General features: G+C 45.6%; 1 protein-coding gene across 1 annotated transcript in view; it reads left to right on the top strand.

Annotated features, from left to right (window-relative positions):
- The window catches only part of plcl1 (phospholipase C like 1), a 63270-nt gene extending 49648 nt beyond the window's left edge, over positions 1-13622 (top strand). The window contains exons 8-12 of the mRNA XM_035175104.2: positions 4855-5217; positions 8018-8221; positions 10201-10276; positions 10973-11082; positions 11639-13622. Coding sequence (XP_035030995.2) covers positions 4855-5217; positions 8018-8221; positions 10201-10276; positions 10973-11082; positions 11639-11842 — 957 coding nt within the window. The 3' untranslated portion in view covers positions 11843-13622. The remainder of the gene's footprint in view (positions 1-4854; positions 5218-8017; positions 8222-10200; positions 10277-10972; positions 11083-11638) is intronic.
- Positions 13623-16247: the final 2625 nt, after the last annotated feature.

Below are 16247 nucleotides of genomic sequence, written 5' to 3'. Positions count from 1 at the left end.
GGATTGATATACAGCTTTACAACTCTTACACACACACACACACGTTTATGGCCCCATAAATCATTACATTTAAAGTAAGTAAAGACATAAAGGAATCTAAGTCTGTATAGTCTGAATACATCATTCTCAAACAAAATGTCTCAGACTTTAATTCAAGCAGATTCTATTGTTTTTACTGTTATTTGAATTCTCCTTGTTCAGGACAAAGAAGGAAACTGACATTTGATTGTGACTATAAATAATAAACTGTAAACATTAGGTAAATGAAGCTTTCATCCTGAAGTCCCTCGACTCCGCCTGATTAGCTCGGCAGGTTCACTGATCCTCGCCGCTGCTCAGACGTCTGGTGTAGAAACACAAAGATCATTCTCGTGACTGACAGGAAGTCGTTCAGCACGTCTCTCTCTCACGGTTTTCTCTCTCCGCCGCTCGGCGAGCTGCTGGAGGAATGGTTGACGTGTGGAGAGCGATGATGTCTGCAGCTGCAGCTCATCCATCATCTGTGAACTGACAGAACAAACATCCTGCACCGTGGAGATAATAGGAGACAAGCTACATCTTAGTCCTCGGGGTTCTCTGACCACAAATATACAAAAAGTGTCACATCTGCAAGATCTTAATCTTGATCTCACCACGCTCACATACGACCACACCTTTCTTTATCGTGGTTCAACCGAGGGTCGGCTGCAGAACTTCAACTGGCAGTAGCACACAGTGAAACCTTTTACGTCAGGGAACCATGTTACCCTAAAATAAATGGATGGAGGGAAAGTGAAGAACAGCTGCAGGGCAGAAAACCTCATTCTCAGTTAAATAGATTCCAAGAGTCCAAGGATCTGCTGACAATTTCATTTTCAAGAGAGAAAGAAACTAGGGACAGGAAACAAGCTTCCGGCGCCAGTGGTTTGGTTTGTGAGGTTTGAACGACAGGTTCACATCAACCTGAACAAACTCAACTCAAACCGATTAAACACGTCAGAGTTTGTTGGAAACACATTAAATCCCAGTTATACTCACACCTGCGTTATGATGATAAGCTTTTTGTATTCCCCTTCTTTTTATCAGAGGGATGAGGAGGAAGAAGAGCAGGAAGAGGAAGAGGAAGAGTGGACACTCACTGTCGGTATTAAGCCTGATTTTAAGCTTGAGAAAAATCCGTCAACATGAGAACGATGAACTCTGCAGAATGTCTGGACCCGATTTCTCTGACATTTTCTGGAGTTCAAATCTGAAACCGCTGTACGTCAGAGAGCAGCACGTTTGGCCTTTTGGATTCTAACCACCGGGTCGAGTGTGGCTCTGGAGGGTAGTGTGTCATGTCACACACACACACACACACAAGACGAAAAAAGACGACATTAGAAAAGACACACACTCAGAAACACACAAACATAGCGGCGTGTTAACACAGCGGCAGGATAATCAGTGGAGGTCATGCTGAGTGGTGAAGTATCAGCCTGTTGAGGCGTGTGCTCATATGTCTTCATCATTAGTCCTCCAGGCTCTGACACACACTCACACTCACACACACACATAGACACACACACACACACACACACACACACACACACACACACACACACACACACGCGCTCAGCTCAATCTAAATGTAGTTTTCCTCCTCAGCCCTGATGAAAGCAGCTGTCTCAGCTGTCTGTGCTCATAAACAGCCTCTCAGTGTGTTTACAGTAACTCGGGTGTGTCGGTGTATATCGAGGTGTAATAGTTTGAGATCATGACGGATGAACCTGCTCTCTTCTCTGTTCTGTAGGTTTTATTTAAAGCTCATTCAAGAGGAACTCTGATGATTCTATATGTGCACAGGTACAGTAGCTGGTACTGTGAATGTGAATGTGAAGTAAAGAAAGGAGCTGTGTGAAGTCACTGGGTCTAAAGACTTCAAGTCTGAGAATCTGTGGGATTCTTTGAAAGAATAGAGTTTCCCAGACGTCTGTAGCTGCTCCTCCTCTCTGCTGCTGATTCTCTCTGATGCTCCCAGGGACCGAGTCGCTCTGACATCAGCGTGTTCACGTGCTATGAAGTCGATGCTGAAACTAAACGTCCAAATCACTTTATTCCTCCGACTTTCTGAGTTGTTGTTTCGACTTCAGTTCACGTGAAATTTCCTCGTCGGGAGCTAATATCTCTGATTCTCGCGACAGCACACGAACGCACCATAAGGCTTAACTGTTGGCTCTTAATTTGCATTATGGGTAATGTAGGATCATATCTCCGAGGATTTCTCTGCTTCTGTTGGAACAAAGTGTTTTCTGAGAACGACACAGTCGCAGGAGACGATGCACTTAACATTTTAAACTGTCACTGTTCTAACTTCTGCTTTTTAAACAGCTTGTTTTGTTTTGAGGAACATTTTTTTGTCCCAAAGCAGAAACATTAAAACATTATTTTCTTCAGCTGTGGGTTTTGGAAAATTAAACCCTTAATGGAGCTTGCGTTTCTTTTTCTTCCCACGTGTATTACGTAATATTCATTTGGTTTCATTTAAGTGATTTTTTTATTTTGCCTTTAACTTGAGTCTCTGTGCTTAGTTTTTCTAATTTGCTGCAGAAGAGGAATAGAATAAGAGTCGAGTTCCGTCTGACTCGACCTGTGAGGGAACGATTCCACGTGTGAGGACCTAAGAATAGATGTTGAGTTATTGTCCTTCTGCCTTATCGTCTCCTCACCAGAACGTTTGGGTTTGAAAGTGATTGAATCAACTGTCACGGAACTGCTCTGCCACAGGGCGTCTGGAGGAAAACTGAGAGGAGAGAGAGACACACACACACACACACACACACACACACACACACACACACACACACACACACACACACACACACACACACACACACACACACACACACACACACACACACACACACACACACACACACACACAGTCTGCTGGAGCTGTCTGTCTAACTTGCCCATGCATGAAACTTCAGCTCCTCTCTCCACCACTCGGCCCTGACTCAACGCTTGTGGGAGTGGAGACACACACACACACACATACACACAATTTCACAATTCCAAGGCCGAAACCAAAATGAGTCGGTCTGGTCTTGGGAGGATTTCCATGGTCGGCGTCACCAGCGTGTCTCGCCCTTTCTGCTGTCGCTATAGCAACAGAGCAGTTGGACACGACGAGAACGTTTTTTTAACATTTGTACCGCGAGTTGAGTTGAAGCCTGAAACTCAGGCACTGGACGTCTCGTTGTTTGCTGGCGCCCGTTATATCTCTTGACAAACAGTTAATCGCCGAAGTGCAATGCATCCTGGGACAGGTTGGACCAGGAAGGACGCAGCTGCTGGGATGGAAGGACACGTTTCAAATGGGACAGTGTCCTAGAAACTTAAACTAACCAAACCTCAACCTGAACTTTGACTTTAACCTTCTCCTGTCCTTCATAATTCATGTAATGAAGACTTGTAATTTGTCCTCATTAGTAAGACAAGTCCCCATCTCACACACACACACACACACACACACACACACACACACACACACACACACACACACACACACACACACACACACACACACACACACACAGAGGGTGTATATCTTGTTATAATAGCGCAGCTCCTCGTTCAGTCAGTGTGACGTGTTCTCTTCGCCTCCATCCATCAACTTCAAACTGGAACATGTTCACGGAACAGCGACGTCGACGTGGCCGACATGCGTGTCACTGAAGATGTGCACGTGTGTGTGTGTTGAAGGATGAGACTGACAACGCAGCTAATCCAGAGAAAACCCAGAACCGTCTCAAACCTGTCGCACCGACGCCGGAAGTTGCTCGAGCAGCAGCAGCAGGGTGCCGTCGCTTTAGAGAACGTGTGAGGAGGATGTTTTTATTTGTGGCAGCAGACGGTGTTTGTGGGATTGATTCTAAATAAACCACCGGGCTCGTGTTCATCATCATAAAGAAACATCGGTGAGTCGTGAGATGATAAATTCGACAGTAATACAGTGGAAATGATGCAGGTTTTTAAAGCTGCTGTGCCTGGTTTCCGTTTTCCTGGCGGTTCTGTCGTCCTCAGGCTGAATCATCGTGGGACTTGTGGGAAAAAAGCTTCTGAGTTTCATGAATATGAATCATATGAAAAATATTTCCTGCTTTTCTTAGTGTAACAACTGAGCTTTTACCACCGAGTGGAACAAAAGAGTTTCTCTACGGCTGCGCTCCCCTCGTTTCCCTGGGAACGTTAAAACCGTCGGACTTTCACACGACACAGATGTTTTTAAATGAAACAGATGTTTTTAGATACAACAGAACTGTGTGTGTGTGTGTGTGTGTGTGTGTGTGTGTGTGTGTGTGTGTGTGTGTGTGTGTGTGTGTGTGTGTGTGTGTGTGTGTGTGTGTGTGTGGGTGTGTGTGTGTGTGTGTGTGTGTGTGTGTGTGTGCGAGGGGGAAGGAGAAGTGCTCTGAAGGTGGGATCTGAAATGTAACGTCGTCTTTTCATCGTGTGACATTACATCATCGTTCGCCCTGAACGGCTCCACGAGTGACACTTATTAACAGGAAGTGGTGCTTTCTGAGTAATTTATCATCTTTCGCTGATGAGAACATTTAATGAAGTGAAGTGTTTTACTTCTAAGGAGTCGACTTAATGAACCAAGAGCAGATGAATAAAGTACAGAATCCTTTAAGGCGACTTTTCAGGTGACAACACATGAAACTTTTAGAAGCTTGGATCCTCAAATAGAGTTTGTTCTTCTAGTGAATGAACTTAATGAGAAATGATTAATTAAGACTTTAAGTTTTCAGGTTTTCCCTCCTTCCACCCGTCCCACTCTCATGACCACGATATCTCAGGTAAGGTGCTGACAGCTCCCCTTGTCTTTTCCAGGTGAACATGCCGGAGCTGGCCTTGCTGCGCTTCGTGGTTTTAGACGACGACTACATCGGAGACGACTTCATCGGCCAGTACAGCGTCGCCTTCGAGTGCCTTCAGCCCGGCTACCGCAACGTGCCCCTGCTGGGCCTGGTGGGAGACCCCTTACCCCACACCAGCCTGTTTGTCCACGTGGCCGTCACCAACCGGCGAGGAGGCGGCAAGGCCCAGAGACGGGGCCTGTCGGTGAGGAGGGTGGGCCGGCGGGGGAAGGAGTACGTCACGCTGAGGCACACGAGCATCAAGGTGGTGGACGAGACTTTCAAAACCGTCGGCACCGCCCTGAAGGAGGCGGCGGAGCTGCGGGACGATGCTCAGGTGAGACGGGAAACTGGTTGAAGCTGTTCAGCCTTAATCTGCACAAACATATTCTACACCTGAATAAACTGGGAGCTTCTGGTTTCACTTTGTACTGTGACCAGTCAGGTTTGAGCAGCTTCAGTTGCCCGCAGGTAAAAGAGCAGAGGAGGCAGAACACATGGAACAAAGTACATCGAGCTTTAGCTTTTTCTTTTATCTGCATGTTGCTGTTAATAGAGATGAGCCAAGATGTCGTCTGGACCTAAATCACCTACAGGAAGTATCACTGTTGGTGTTTTCTGTGGAGAAACAGTCGATGAAAGAATCTTTATACTTAATTCTAAGTAATTATATTGTATTATTTCCCCCCCCCGCGTCATTTATATAACAGCTTTAGTTACCAATGATTTTTCGACACTACAAGATTTGCAGCTCAGCTCATTAGATTAGCTGATTAATTGATGAGAGAAAATTGATTGGATTTTGGTTTTTCATGCAGAAATACATCACGCCATGGATCCAGTTTTTCAAATGTCAGGATCGCCAATACATTTTTTAATCATTTGAAAACATGTCCTGATACCTACATACTGTTACGTATGAATTCCATCGTATTGTCTGTAAATCGACCGTCTACACAAACAGTGGAATCCACACGGATTAATCCCCGTTCTCCTCACGCAGCCTCACTGTGTCGCCGACACTGGATAATCCACAGACCTCCTTCTTAACACGTCTCATTTGGGAAATATTTATATATATATTTTATTTGAAAGAAATGAAAAGTGTTTACTGTGAGGATTTGGGATTATCCAAAGTAACCAGGACATCATTCCCTGGAAAGAGATGATCACAGGGTTTATTTATTTCCCACTGTCAGTGCTTGAGCAGGAAAAACACACATTCAGAAATCTCCAAACCAACTGAAATAACCCCGGAGATGAGTGACACCATGTTCGTCCGTTATTTATTGATGAACTGACCCTTCAAGATTCAGCAAAGTAAAACCAATAACACTCTCAGGATCAGGTGTCTCCGAGCTTCTGTATTTTTAGGCCGCGCTGGTACGATGTCCGGTTTTGACTCCGGTGAATCGGAGTAGCTTTCATGACGGTGCTGAAATCAGACTCTGCTTAAGACGTCTGTGTAGGATGAAGAAGACGGAGGGAGGAGGAAGAGGAGGAGGAGGATTATAAAGCATCTATAAATACCAGCAGAAAATAGACCCCGGTCACACGGCACCCACCATCTTAATGAATATAAACATCTGCGAGCAGGTGATTAGAAGAGAATCGTCTTCTGTGGTTCGTTTATAGAGAAACACTGCGTAGCCACAAGTATGTGGACACCCTGTCCTGTTTTAGAGACGTTTCCCATGTGTCCAACCTTGAACTGGAACCGAACAACATCAGTGCACGAGCTCACTTTCTCCAAAGGAACCTGGAGGCTGTTAAAGCTGCAGGTTACAATTAAGCATTTGACATATTTAGAAATATGTATATTCACGTTTTGGATGAGCAAGATCGCTGCTATGTCCGTGTGTGTAAAGTAGAGAGATTAGCTTAGTTTAGCATAAAGACTGGAAGCAGGGGCAAACTGCTAGCCTGGCTCTCTCCCAAATGGTCATGAGATTATTTCCAAGTACAAAAACAGTCTTAAAATCAGATGTTTTCTTGTCTATGAGTATTTCCTGGTGATATTGTGTGCTTGGGTCTACTACAGCCCTTCAAGCACAGTATACTGGGTACTTTATGTGGAGGTGGGTCGATAACCAAGAATCCACTCGCTGGAAAAACCTAAATATTCCATCACACTGATGCAGAAATCATGTCCTTCCTCTGTTTTCCTTAGATTCTCCTGCTCGTTCATCTGCAACCGTTTCTACGGTGGTTGAATATCGACTTCAGTAGAAAACCGTACAGCAGAAATCTGTCAGAGATAAATCCCTGTCGTCTCGTGTATCATCCTGTAACAGTCCCCCAATCAGAGACACACACACACACACACACAAACAAACATACACACCCACACACACCCACACACACACACACAAACATACACACACTCTCCTTCGCAGACACACTATTCGTTCATTCACAAATTAATCTGCCTGCTTGAATCTCATTGTCCTTCCCCTCCGACGTGAACTCTCTCCTTCTCCCTCTCTGAGTCCAGCTGTATGCTCATCTGCCAAAGTCACTTAATATTCATCATGCTGAATGTCTGTTATACACACACACACACACACACACACACACACACACACACACACACACACACACACACACACACAGGTGGGCTAATGGTTTGTCCAGTTGGGGCTCTGCCATGTGGCAAATAGCATCGGCGGTGGTTTCTCTATTCAAGTGCTGAAATGAATCTTTACCTTCATTATGAAATGACCCAGTTTTTTTTATCATTTCAGCAGAGTAATAACACACGACTCTTATTATTCAGATGTGTGAACCAACCCAGTTTTGCGTCTCGACACCTGCTGCAGCTGAAAAACCCTCCAAATGTTAACGTTCCAGATTTATAACATATCGTCTTCTCTCTTTTGCCAAATGCGCTTAAACTCAGGCTGATTTCACTGGATTGAAATGACGGCCATATTGATTTTATCCACGAGAGGGGCAGCAGATGACAGAGGAAAGAGGGTGCACTGTGTGTGTGTGTGTGTGTGTGTGTGTGGGTGGGGGGGTCACCCTTTCTGACCTTTCCCAGATTAGTTTTACAGCCGTAACTGTTCATCTGATCTAATTCTATTCCCCTCTTCTTTCTCTCTCTCTGTTTTTCTTTTGCTTTCACATGTTTCCAGAGCACAACGGCCAGTTTCAAAGAGCAGTGTGGGCTCCCCACGGTGGCCAAGCTCAAGCAGTGCATCCAGAGCCTGGCCACCAGGCTGCAGAGCCCCGAGGGCCCCCTGGGGGCCACCATGGTGCTGAGGGAGGGCTACCCCTGTCTGGAGCCACTGGCCAACCTGTCGGAGCCGACACGCAAACTGCTCACCGCCTACGACACGGTCAGTGAGACGCACAAAACACCTCAGACTCGTTTCTCACCTTTTTGTTTCAGATTCAACAGATTTTTTTAGGATGCACAACAAACTGCTCTGACTCGTAGATCTCAGTCTCTTAAATGTGCCTGATGTTCATGAAGATCCATTTGTTATTCCTGGAATTGGTGAGAAATTTATTTCCTGGTGATCCGGTAGTTTTTACTGGTAAAACTTGCTCCAGTTTAATTAACTATAACACCAATTATAATGATTTAATAATGTAATAATTACATTTTTATAATCATATGTGAACTATCACAAGGTCAACTAAGGTGACAGAGAACAGATCATCTCAGCAATAAGAGCAAAGTTGTAAAAAGTATCAGGTGAGAAAAAGGGAGAGGAAAAATAAAATAAAATATAGATACAAAAAATGAAATAAAGAAAAGATAAATAAAGTAAATGTTTAATTCTTTCTCCCTGTTCTTATATAAATGCTTTCACTTCTTCCTCTTCTGCTCATTTGTTCAGTTTCTTGATAAACCGGATGTTTGAGTTTCAGCTTGGTCATGAATTCTCTGCATCATTAAGCTTCTCGAAGTTCAGGATTTTGTTTTCTGACACCGAGCTCTGCAGGACTGAGTGAGCACACGCGCCCACGTGAAATTACAGTGAACATTAAATATGCAGAAAGACACTCCGAGGTGACGTGCATGAAACAGTCACCCACACTCCTCCTCAAGCACAAACACAACCACAGACACACACAGACACACACACACACACACACACACACCCTCACTGCCAGCTGCGTCTCCTCCCACTCCATCTCCTCTTGCATCAGACCAGGGTGAATCTCTCCCACCTGTTTCAGCGCTCGGTGACGACACCTACACACACACACACACACACACACACACACACACACACACACACGCACACACACGCCTACAGTGTGCCCCCAGCCATCACATTGTGTTCATGCATGTCAGCAGATACGATGATGTTCGAGTGTGAACCCGGCAAATGTGAGCCCAGCAGGTCAGTGTCATGATGCCACAGTTGGTCTCCAGTCGTACATCGCAGCTCTTCAGGCTTTCTGGGCACGCACACAAACACACACACACACACACACACACACACACACACACACACACACACACGCACACACACACACACACACACACACACACACACACACACACACACACACGCACAGCTTAGTCATCGCACGCTCGTCATCCTCCTCCCTCTGCTGCCCTGTGGCCGGAGTTCTGTCCTCTTCCCTCTTCCTCCCGTTATTTTCCAAAACAAACTTGGAGCCTGACTGATCCAAACTTGTCATTAAACATCTTCAGCCACACAGAAATAATCCTTAAATCCCCACAATCCCACTTAATTTCACCTAAATGCAAATTTTGATGCCACAACTTGGGACTTCATGTTCTGTCCTGTTTGGTTTGTTACCCTGAGACTCTGTGTCATGTCCTGTCCCCATCAAAATCCAGGATTTATTCTCCTCAGCTTCTCTTATTCTAAACGCCCCGGAGCCAATCAGCTGCAGGATCTGATGTTGTCCTCCAATCACCCGCTCACCCTGGCACAGACCTAATTGCTTGTGCACGCACGACATACAACAAGTCTTCAGTCTGTGTTGGTTCGTTACTGTGAGACTCAACAGCTGAAGAGCGAAGCATCGTAGAAACTCACACGTCAGCTTCTCTGTGCGGAGCCGAGCATCTGAACCCTGGTGAATTATTCACAACACTTTACGTGAACTCACCTTTTGGTTTCACCCTCAAGTTAAGTGGCTCTGACAATCTGGTTCTGAACGTCCAGGTTTCCTGATCCATGTCCTAAACGTTAAGTTGGGGATTGTGCATAGAAGTGAATGATTGTGTGTGTGTATGTCCAGATGCATGCTGGGAAATCCTCCCGCCACTTTGAAGCCTGTAGAATAATATTTTAAAAGTTAAACCCAAACTGTCTCTGTGTGTCTGCAGATGATAGCTGCTCAGAAACAGCTGATCGAGAACGCAGACGCCGTCCAGGAGAGGATCGCCCAGGTGCAGAGAGAAGGTAGGCTGCCCCGCCCACAGAGAGAGGGGGGGGGGGGATGAACAACCGGACGATCACTGATGTTTACTGAGTGAAATCACTTCTGATGAGCGCTCATGAATAAAACAGCCTCAGTACAGGTCTGACATCAAACGGCTCCACGTAATGAGGGCGACTCCTCGGAGGAGAACGAGTCCGTCAGTAAACAACGTGAAGTGGAGACTCCCGATGCTCCCATGCTTCTGTTCCTATGGATTTAGGATTAGGAAAAGAAACCACTCTCATTTTTCTACTTTTTGTTAATAAGGATCTTTTGAGACACAAATTGCAATATCGTCTTTTACTCGTAACAGGCTGCAACGTCTGTGTGACAGTAATAATCTGCCTGTTCCACAGTGTGTCAGGTGTAAAGCAGCAGCGTCCCTGCAGAATAACCAGTGTGTCCTCTCCTCCGTCTCGCCGCCTCACACAACTCCTGACCTTTAGCTCACAAGGCAAATGTCAGGAGGGATGGAACTTTTACTTCTGTGTAAATATGTAAATCCGGTATCTGACAGCGCCGCCCGTGCCCCCAGACGCTTTGTGTTAGTCACAAATATAATTCACGCGAATCGCGGAATCGGTTTGACAGTTCGCATTGTATTTCGCATACATTTGCATTATTGACGCCCGCCCACCACTGCAGCTGACGCACAGGCTCCTGGTTGTGTCTCGCAGGCATGGACTTCCACGAGGACCTGTCCCGGCTCGGGGAGAAGGACGGACTGAAGGGACGGAAGCTGTGCAAAGCTGTGGAGAGTTTCACCTGGAACATCACTGTCCTCAAGGTAGTGAGAAGCAAAAAGTGGTATTATGGTAATGTGGTGTGGTGTCATGGTAATTCAGACTCACTCTGGAATGAAGCTTCATCAGGATTCATAAAAACTAACAATTAAATTCATGTTTGAGGATCGTTTGTTCTGTGTTTTCCTATAAAAAAGAAAAGTCTATTCTCTTGATATTGTTCATGTTAATCTGCAGCTTTCATTACAAATACAACAAAGACAAAACAAACCCGTTTTGTGGTTCAGATAAAGTTAAAACTGTTTTAATTCCTCATCAGAGCAATAACAACAATTCAAAACTGTGATAATAATGATAATAATAGTTTTATTTGTATAGAACTTTACACTTTAATACAAGTAACAAGTGCTTAACAACAAAACATATAAAACTCTATTGGACAGAATTATAAAATGAAATGAATGATGCAGCTTTAAATCAGCGGCTGGAGCTTTGTGCAGTAGTTCAGGGCGTCTGCCACATTCCAGGAGTAATACTAATAAGAAGTAATAATAAGTGCTGAATATCCTGCTGCATATAACATGTGTTCCTGTGCTGCAGGGTCAGAGCGATCTGCTACGAGGAGCCAAGGTGGATTCCCTGGACGCTCTGCGGCAGTTGGCTCTGGCCTGCGAAGCCTGCGGCCTCGCCTCCTCCTCCTCCACCAACTCCTCATCCTCCACCTTCTCCGCAGCCGAGTTACACTACTCCTCCCACTCCCTGTCGGGCCGCCGCAGCAGCACGCATGGAAACGGACGCATTTGACCCGCCTCCCTGCCCCCGGGTCCAGCACGCTGCCAAAGATGGAGGGAGGGTGAAGAGAGTAAATACAGAGGATGTGAGAAAGACAGAGAAATAGCAGAGCGGAGGAGGTGGAGGCCCCAGAGGAGGAATCTCTTTCCCCAGTGTGTAGACTTGCCTAGAACAGTTTATCTGTTAAAGCCTTAACGTGAGTTCATCCATTTATCACTGACGGTCCAGCCTGAGGAGAAGCTTCTCGTGAATGTCCTGAATCAGAGGTGGAAGAGCAGACGTGGCTCCTCGAACCCTCCGACGGCTCCTGCTTGACTCTCTGAAAGACTCGTAGAAATCATAGACACCTGGATAGTGACAATGGCGCTGTGGTAGAGCGGGTGTTTACAGACCTGTCGGTGTTTTAGACGTAGAGAATGTGGAGCTGACAGATTGTGATCCAGCCTCAGCAGATCAGTCCTGGGGGAAGATATCATGACCTCTGTGTGTGGGCCATTACACAACTGGTTGTATTGAGGGATAGAAGTAAAGATGAAGAGTTGTAGTATTATAATACTACAAATGAATACTCTCAAAAGTTTTTAGATTTAACTGCAGTCGATGCAACTGAACCTTTATCTGAAGCTTCATGTGAAAAATGTCCTTCTACATCTAAAGGGGTAAAGAAGAAGCTTTAAATTAATGTAAGATTGACATGAATGACTGCTAAAGATGATTGACAGTTATTAACAACAACTGGATTGGCTGGACACGCCTCCTGGTGGCCGGTTTTTAAGTCTCCAAACACTTTCTCTGTTACTGAAAAAAAACCCAGTTACTAATGATATTTGAGAGTTTGGAGACATAACGTGAAATTAATCAAATTATTTGTCTGATTTTTCTAATTAATTGCTTCTCTTCTCTTGGTAAATATTTCATTTTCATAACAAAGACTGAGCTCCTGAGCAGTTTTCTGTCTGAGGCCAGTTGCTCCGATACAGATGGATTGTGTAGTGTGTTGAATGAGCAGTGGACACACACACACACACACAGACACACACACAGGTCGCTGGTGTCTCCCCTCTGAACGCCTCCGTCACGTTCACTCGACGAGGGCCCGGCGTTAACGCGAGGAACGAGGTGTGGTGGATCCGACCTGTGCGGTAACTGGAGAAGTCCGTGTGTGGATACTGTAGTACTACTACGTGTGTGTGGATAGAAGTACATGTGGGGATCACATAACCTCCTCGTGTGGGTCGCTGTGTGTTCGTGTGTAGAAGCGACAGATGCCCGCAGCGTTGATGAAGTTTAAGATGTAGCAATAATAATAGTTGTTGAGTTATGAAAGTGTCTTAACTTTCTGTTTCACTCACTGAATGATTGAAAACAACATTACTAACTGGTGTCAGCAGGTGCTACTGATCACGGCTCGTCGTTGTGCGTACCCGTCAGTGACGTTGGCGTTCCTCGAAGCCTTTTGAGTGTAACCGTGTGTTTCTTCTTAGAGAAAACACCTGATTCTCGTTCTTTTAACCGAGCTTTTGTACGTTCTCTTGTATCTTGTAATGCTGCGTTTGAACCAAACTTGACTAAAGTAATGCTAACACACAGGACTAAGCTAACGGGATTAGAAATACCTCCTTCAGTACTGTCACACGTCGATACCCTCACTCCTCCAGTGATTCTCATGCCTCGGTTCTTTAGATTCAATGTCTCGGAAATGCTAAATTATCTTTAAAATATATAAGGTTGGAAATCAGAAAGTAAATATTTTGTGTTTTTGAAAATTGGATTAAAGATTTTGTGCACATCAGGAAAAATCTCGAAACAACTGATTTGGTCAAATCTATTTCCTCCTAATCTGCTGCAGGTGATGACGCTGAAGCTGATTTCAGACTTGAACTGAAGTCCAGACATTCGTTCAGAACTTTTCCGGAGGGGCTGAGAATGTCCGAGTCAGTTGCGGAACTTTTCCTGCAGCCCGTTGGTAAAAACGTCTGAGCGAGTCCACGTGAGAATACAGCAGGAGAATGTCGGGACGGGTTTGTCGTTTTGTCTTGACACGCAACGGACGTGAGAAAACTAAGATCCCGGGATGATAAACAGGAGCCGAACCCGTGGAAGACTCAAACTAAGACCAGGAGATTCCAGAGCGTTTTGGTGAAGCGGGCCGACGCCGGTGTGGATGAGCTGTAAACCAAACCACTCCGCCCCTCGCATGAATGTTCCCCACAATTTCCTGTTGTTGTGAACGAGTCTGACCCGAACAATCTCCTGCTGCGTTCTGCACATGTGAAACACAAACGGGATCTGGACCTATTTGTGAGTTCATGTCTGAAAACAGCTTGGAGCATTTGAAGAAAGCAAAGTGCAGCAGCTGAGAAGAAGAAGACACGTTGAATGTTTACTCCGGCCAATCAGAGACGGGGTCGAGCTAAAGGTCGTCACAGCTCAGAGACACTGAGGTTTAACTGAAGTGCTTATTCAGAACTGTTCTGAGGGACAAACCCATATTCTCATCCAGTGTTTTGTTGACCTTCACTCATCCGTGTGATCCTCCATCTCCTGTAAAACCATTAACCTCCTTCATGCCTCCACTTCTCTGCTTCCTGTTGTTCCTGCTGCTCCTCCGGAGGCTCCAGGTGGGGAGCGACTGAGCCGATGCACTGAGTCACTCACAGCCAGAGGAGGAAGTTGACCTAATAACATTTCCAAGCCAGCGATTCTCTCTGTGTGTGTGTGTGTGTGTGAGAGAGAGAGAGATAGATAGAAAGAGAGAGAGAGAAAGACTGAGACACTTCTAAAAGCAGAAGACATGTTGTGGAGAGAGCAAAGGTTGAAGGGTAGCAGAGGAAGAGGAGGAGGAGGAGGAAGGGGCTGATGTTGGATTAACGTTTGGTTGCATGGTTGCACACCTGCAGAGCCTCATAATTGGCTGTGAGCAACAGACAGAGCGACAGCACCTGCTGTTTTGGTCTATTAATATCGCTCTGACTCACTGGAGGCTTCGGGATGTGTGTATGTGCTGGTGTGCTCATGTCTGTCATGATACCACGGTGCCCCAATTCCTGGCCCGGTGATGCAAACTGGTTCTCCTGCTTTCACAGTCACTGCCAAAACTACCACGCCACGTTTCCTCCTGAACACACTGACGCAGAGCTGCACTGACGAAGAGCTGCGCTGACGAAGAGCTGCACTGCCTCCGACAGGCTCGCTGGAGGAGCTGAACACGACCGATTTGTGAGGATCATAAGAAGCTTCCTCTCTCAGAGATCTGTTTACCTGCAGGTCTCTGATCTCTGTGCATTAATGATGCAGCAGCTCCAGTAAAACAAACCACAGTATTATCTTCCTGTGTTCCGGTTTACACGCCTGCTGACATGAAAATACAACTGGGTCAGAGAGCGGGATTCACTTTACCTGAGGACATGTGGGTCACAGGGTTCGGAGGTGATCGTGGACAGCGGAGGACTCAGGTTTCAGTAATTAGCTCCTTTCTAGTTAAGTTTAACCTCATTCTCACAGATACAGTGGAACTTAGCTGAGCTATTTCCATCAAGATCCCTGAATTATTCCCTGAGCTACAGTGGAAATGTCACAAAACGCCCCAGGACATTAAAGAAAGAGACAGAAAAGAATCCTGGATCTGCCCTTTGTCAGAATCTGCACCAAAAAGTTAATGAGATGTTGTCTCAACCTTTAGGATGGACAGAAACATAATGTCCTCGGTGTTGGTAATAATTCATCAGGCATTAACTATAGACTGTAGATACAGAATCTATATCTACAGTCTATAATAACAAAGAGGATCTGTAGACAGTGATGCAAGTGGACGTTTGTCAGGAAGATAAAACACCTGAGCTGCTGGTTCGTAGCTGGATGATCCAAACAGGACCTCTCCTGTTTCCTCCGTTCTTTAATCCACATACTCACCATGGTATGTGAACTGTTTGGATGGAATGTCTCTTTGCGTCTTCCAGGCCGCTGCTGCTCTCAGTTAATGTCAGCGCAGCGTTGAATCATCTCGCTGAGACTCGCCTGAGGTCTGAATCTGTGTCAGTCAACATCCTGTGGGGTTTGGTTCCTGCTCAGGAAGTTACGATATCATGTTGTGCTGGTGCAGATGATGACACAGCTGGATGCACAACTGGATTTCTTCTGATAAACGGTTCCTGGTTCTTTGATGCGAGAAGCCGCCAAAGTGACGTCATCTTTCTCATTCAGCGTTGTTGTCGAGCTCAACTCTGACTCACGGTTTCTCCACCGCTGCAGGTTTTTCAATTGAATCCCTGTTTTCATTTGTGTTATTGCACAAAGATAATAAAACTTTTTTAATAAACAAAACAAACATGATGCTCACGGTGAAGGATCACGGTTCTCAGGCGGGTTTCAGGTCCCTAAATGTTTGCAGAGATAGAAATTTGAAGTAAACTTGCCG

The sequence above is a fragment of the Hippoglossus stenolepis genome, chromosome 13, assembly GCF_022539355.2.
Source record: "Hippoglossus stenolepis isolate QCI-W04-F060 chromosome 13, HSTE1.2, whole genome shotgun sequence".
Lineage (NCBI taxonomy): Eukaryota > Metazoa > Chordata > Actinopteri > Pleuronectiformes > Pleuronectidae > Hippoglossus > Hippoglossus stenolepis.
Note: the sequence above shows the minus strand (reverse complement) of the source record. Positions and strands in the feature narration are given on the sequence as shown.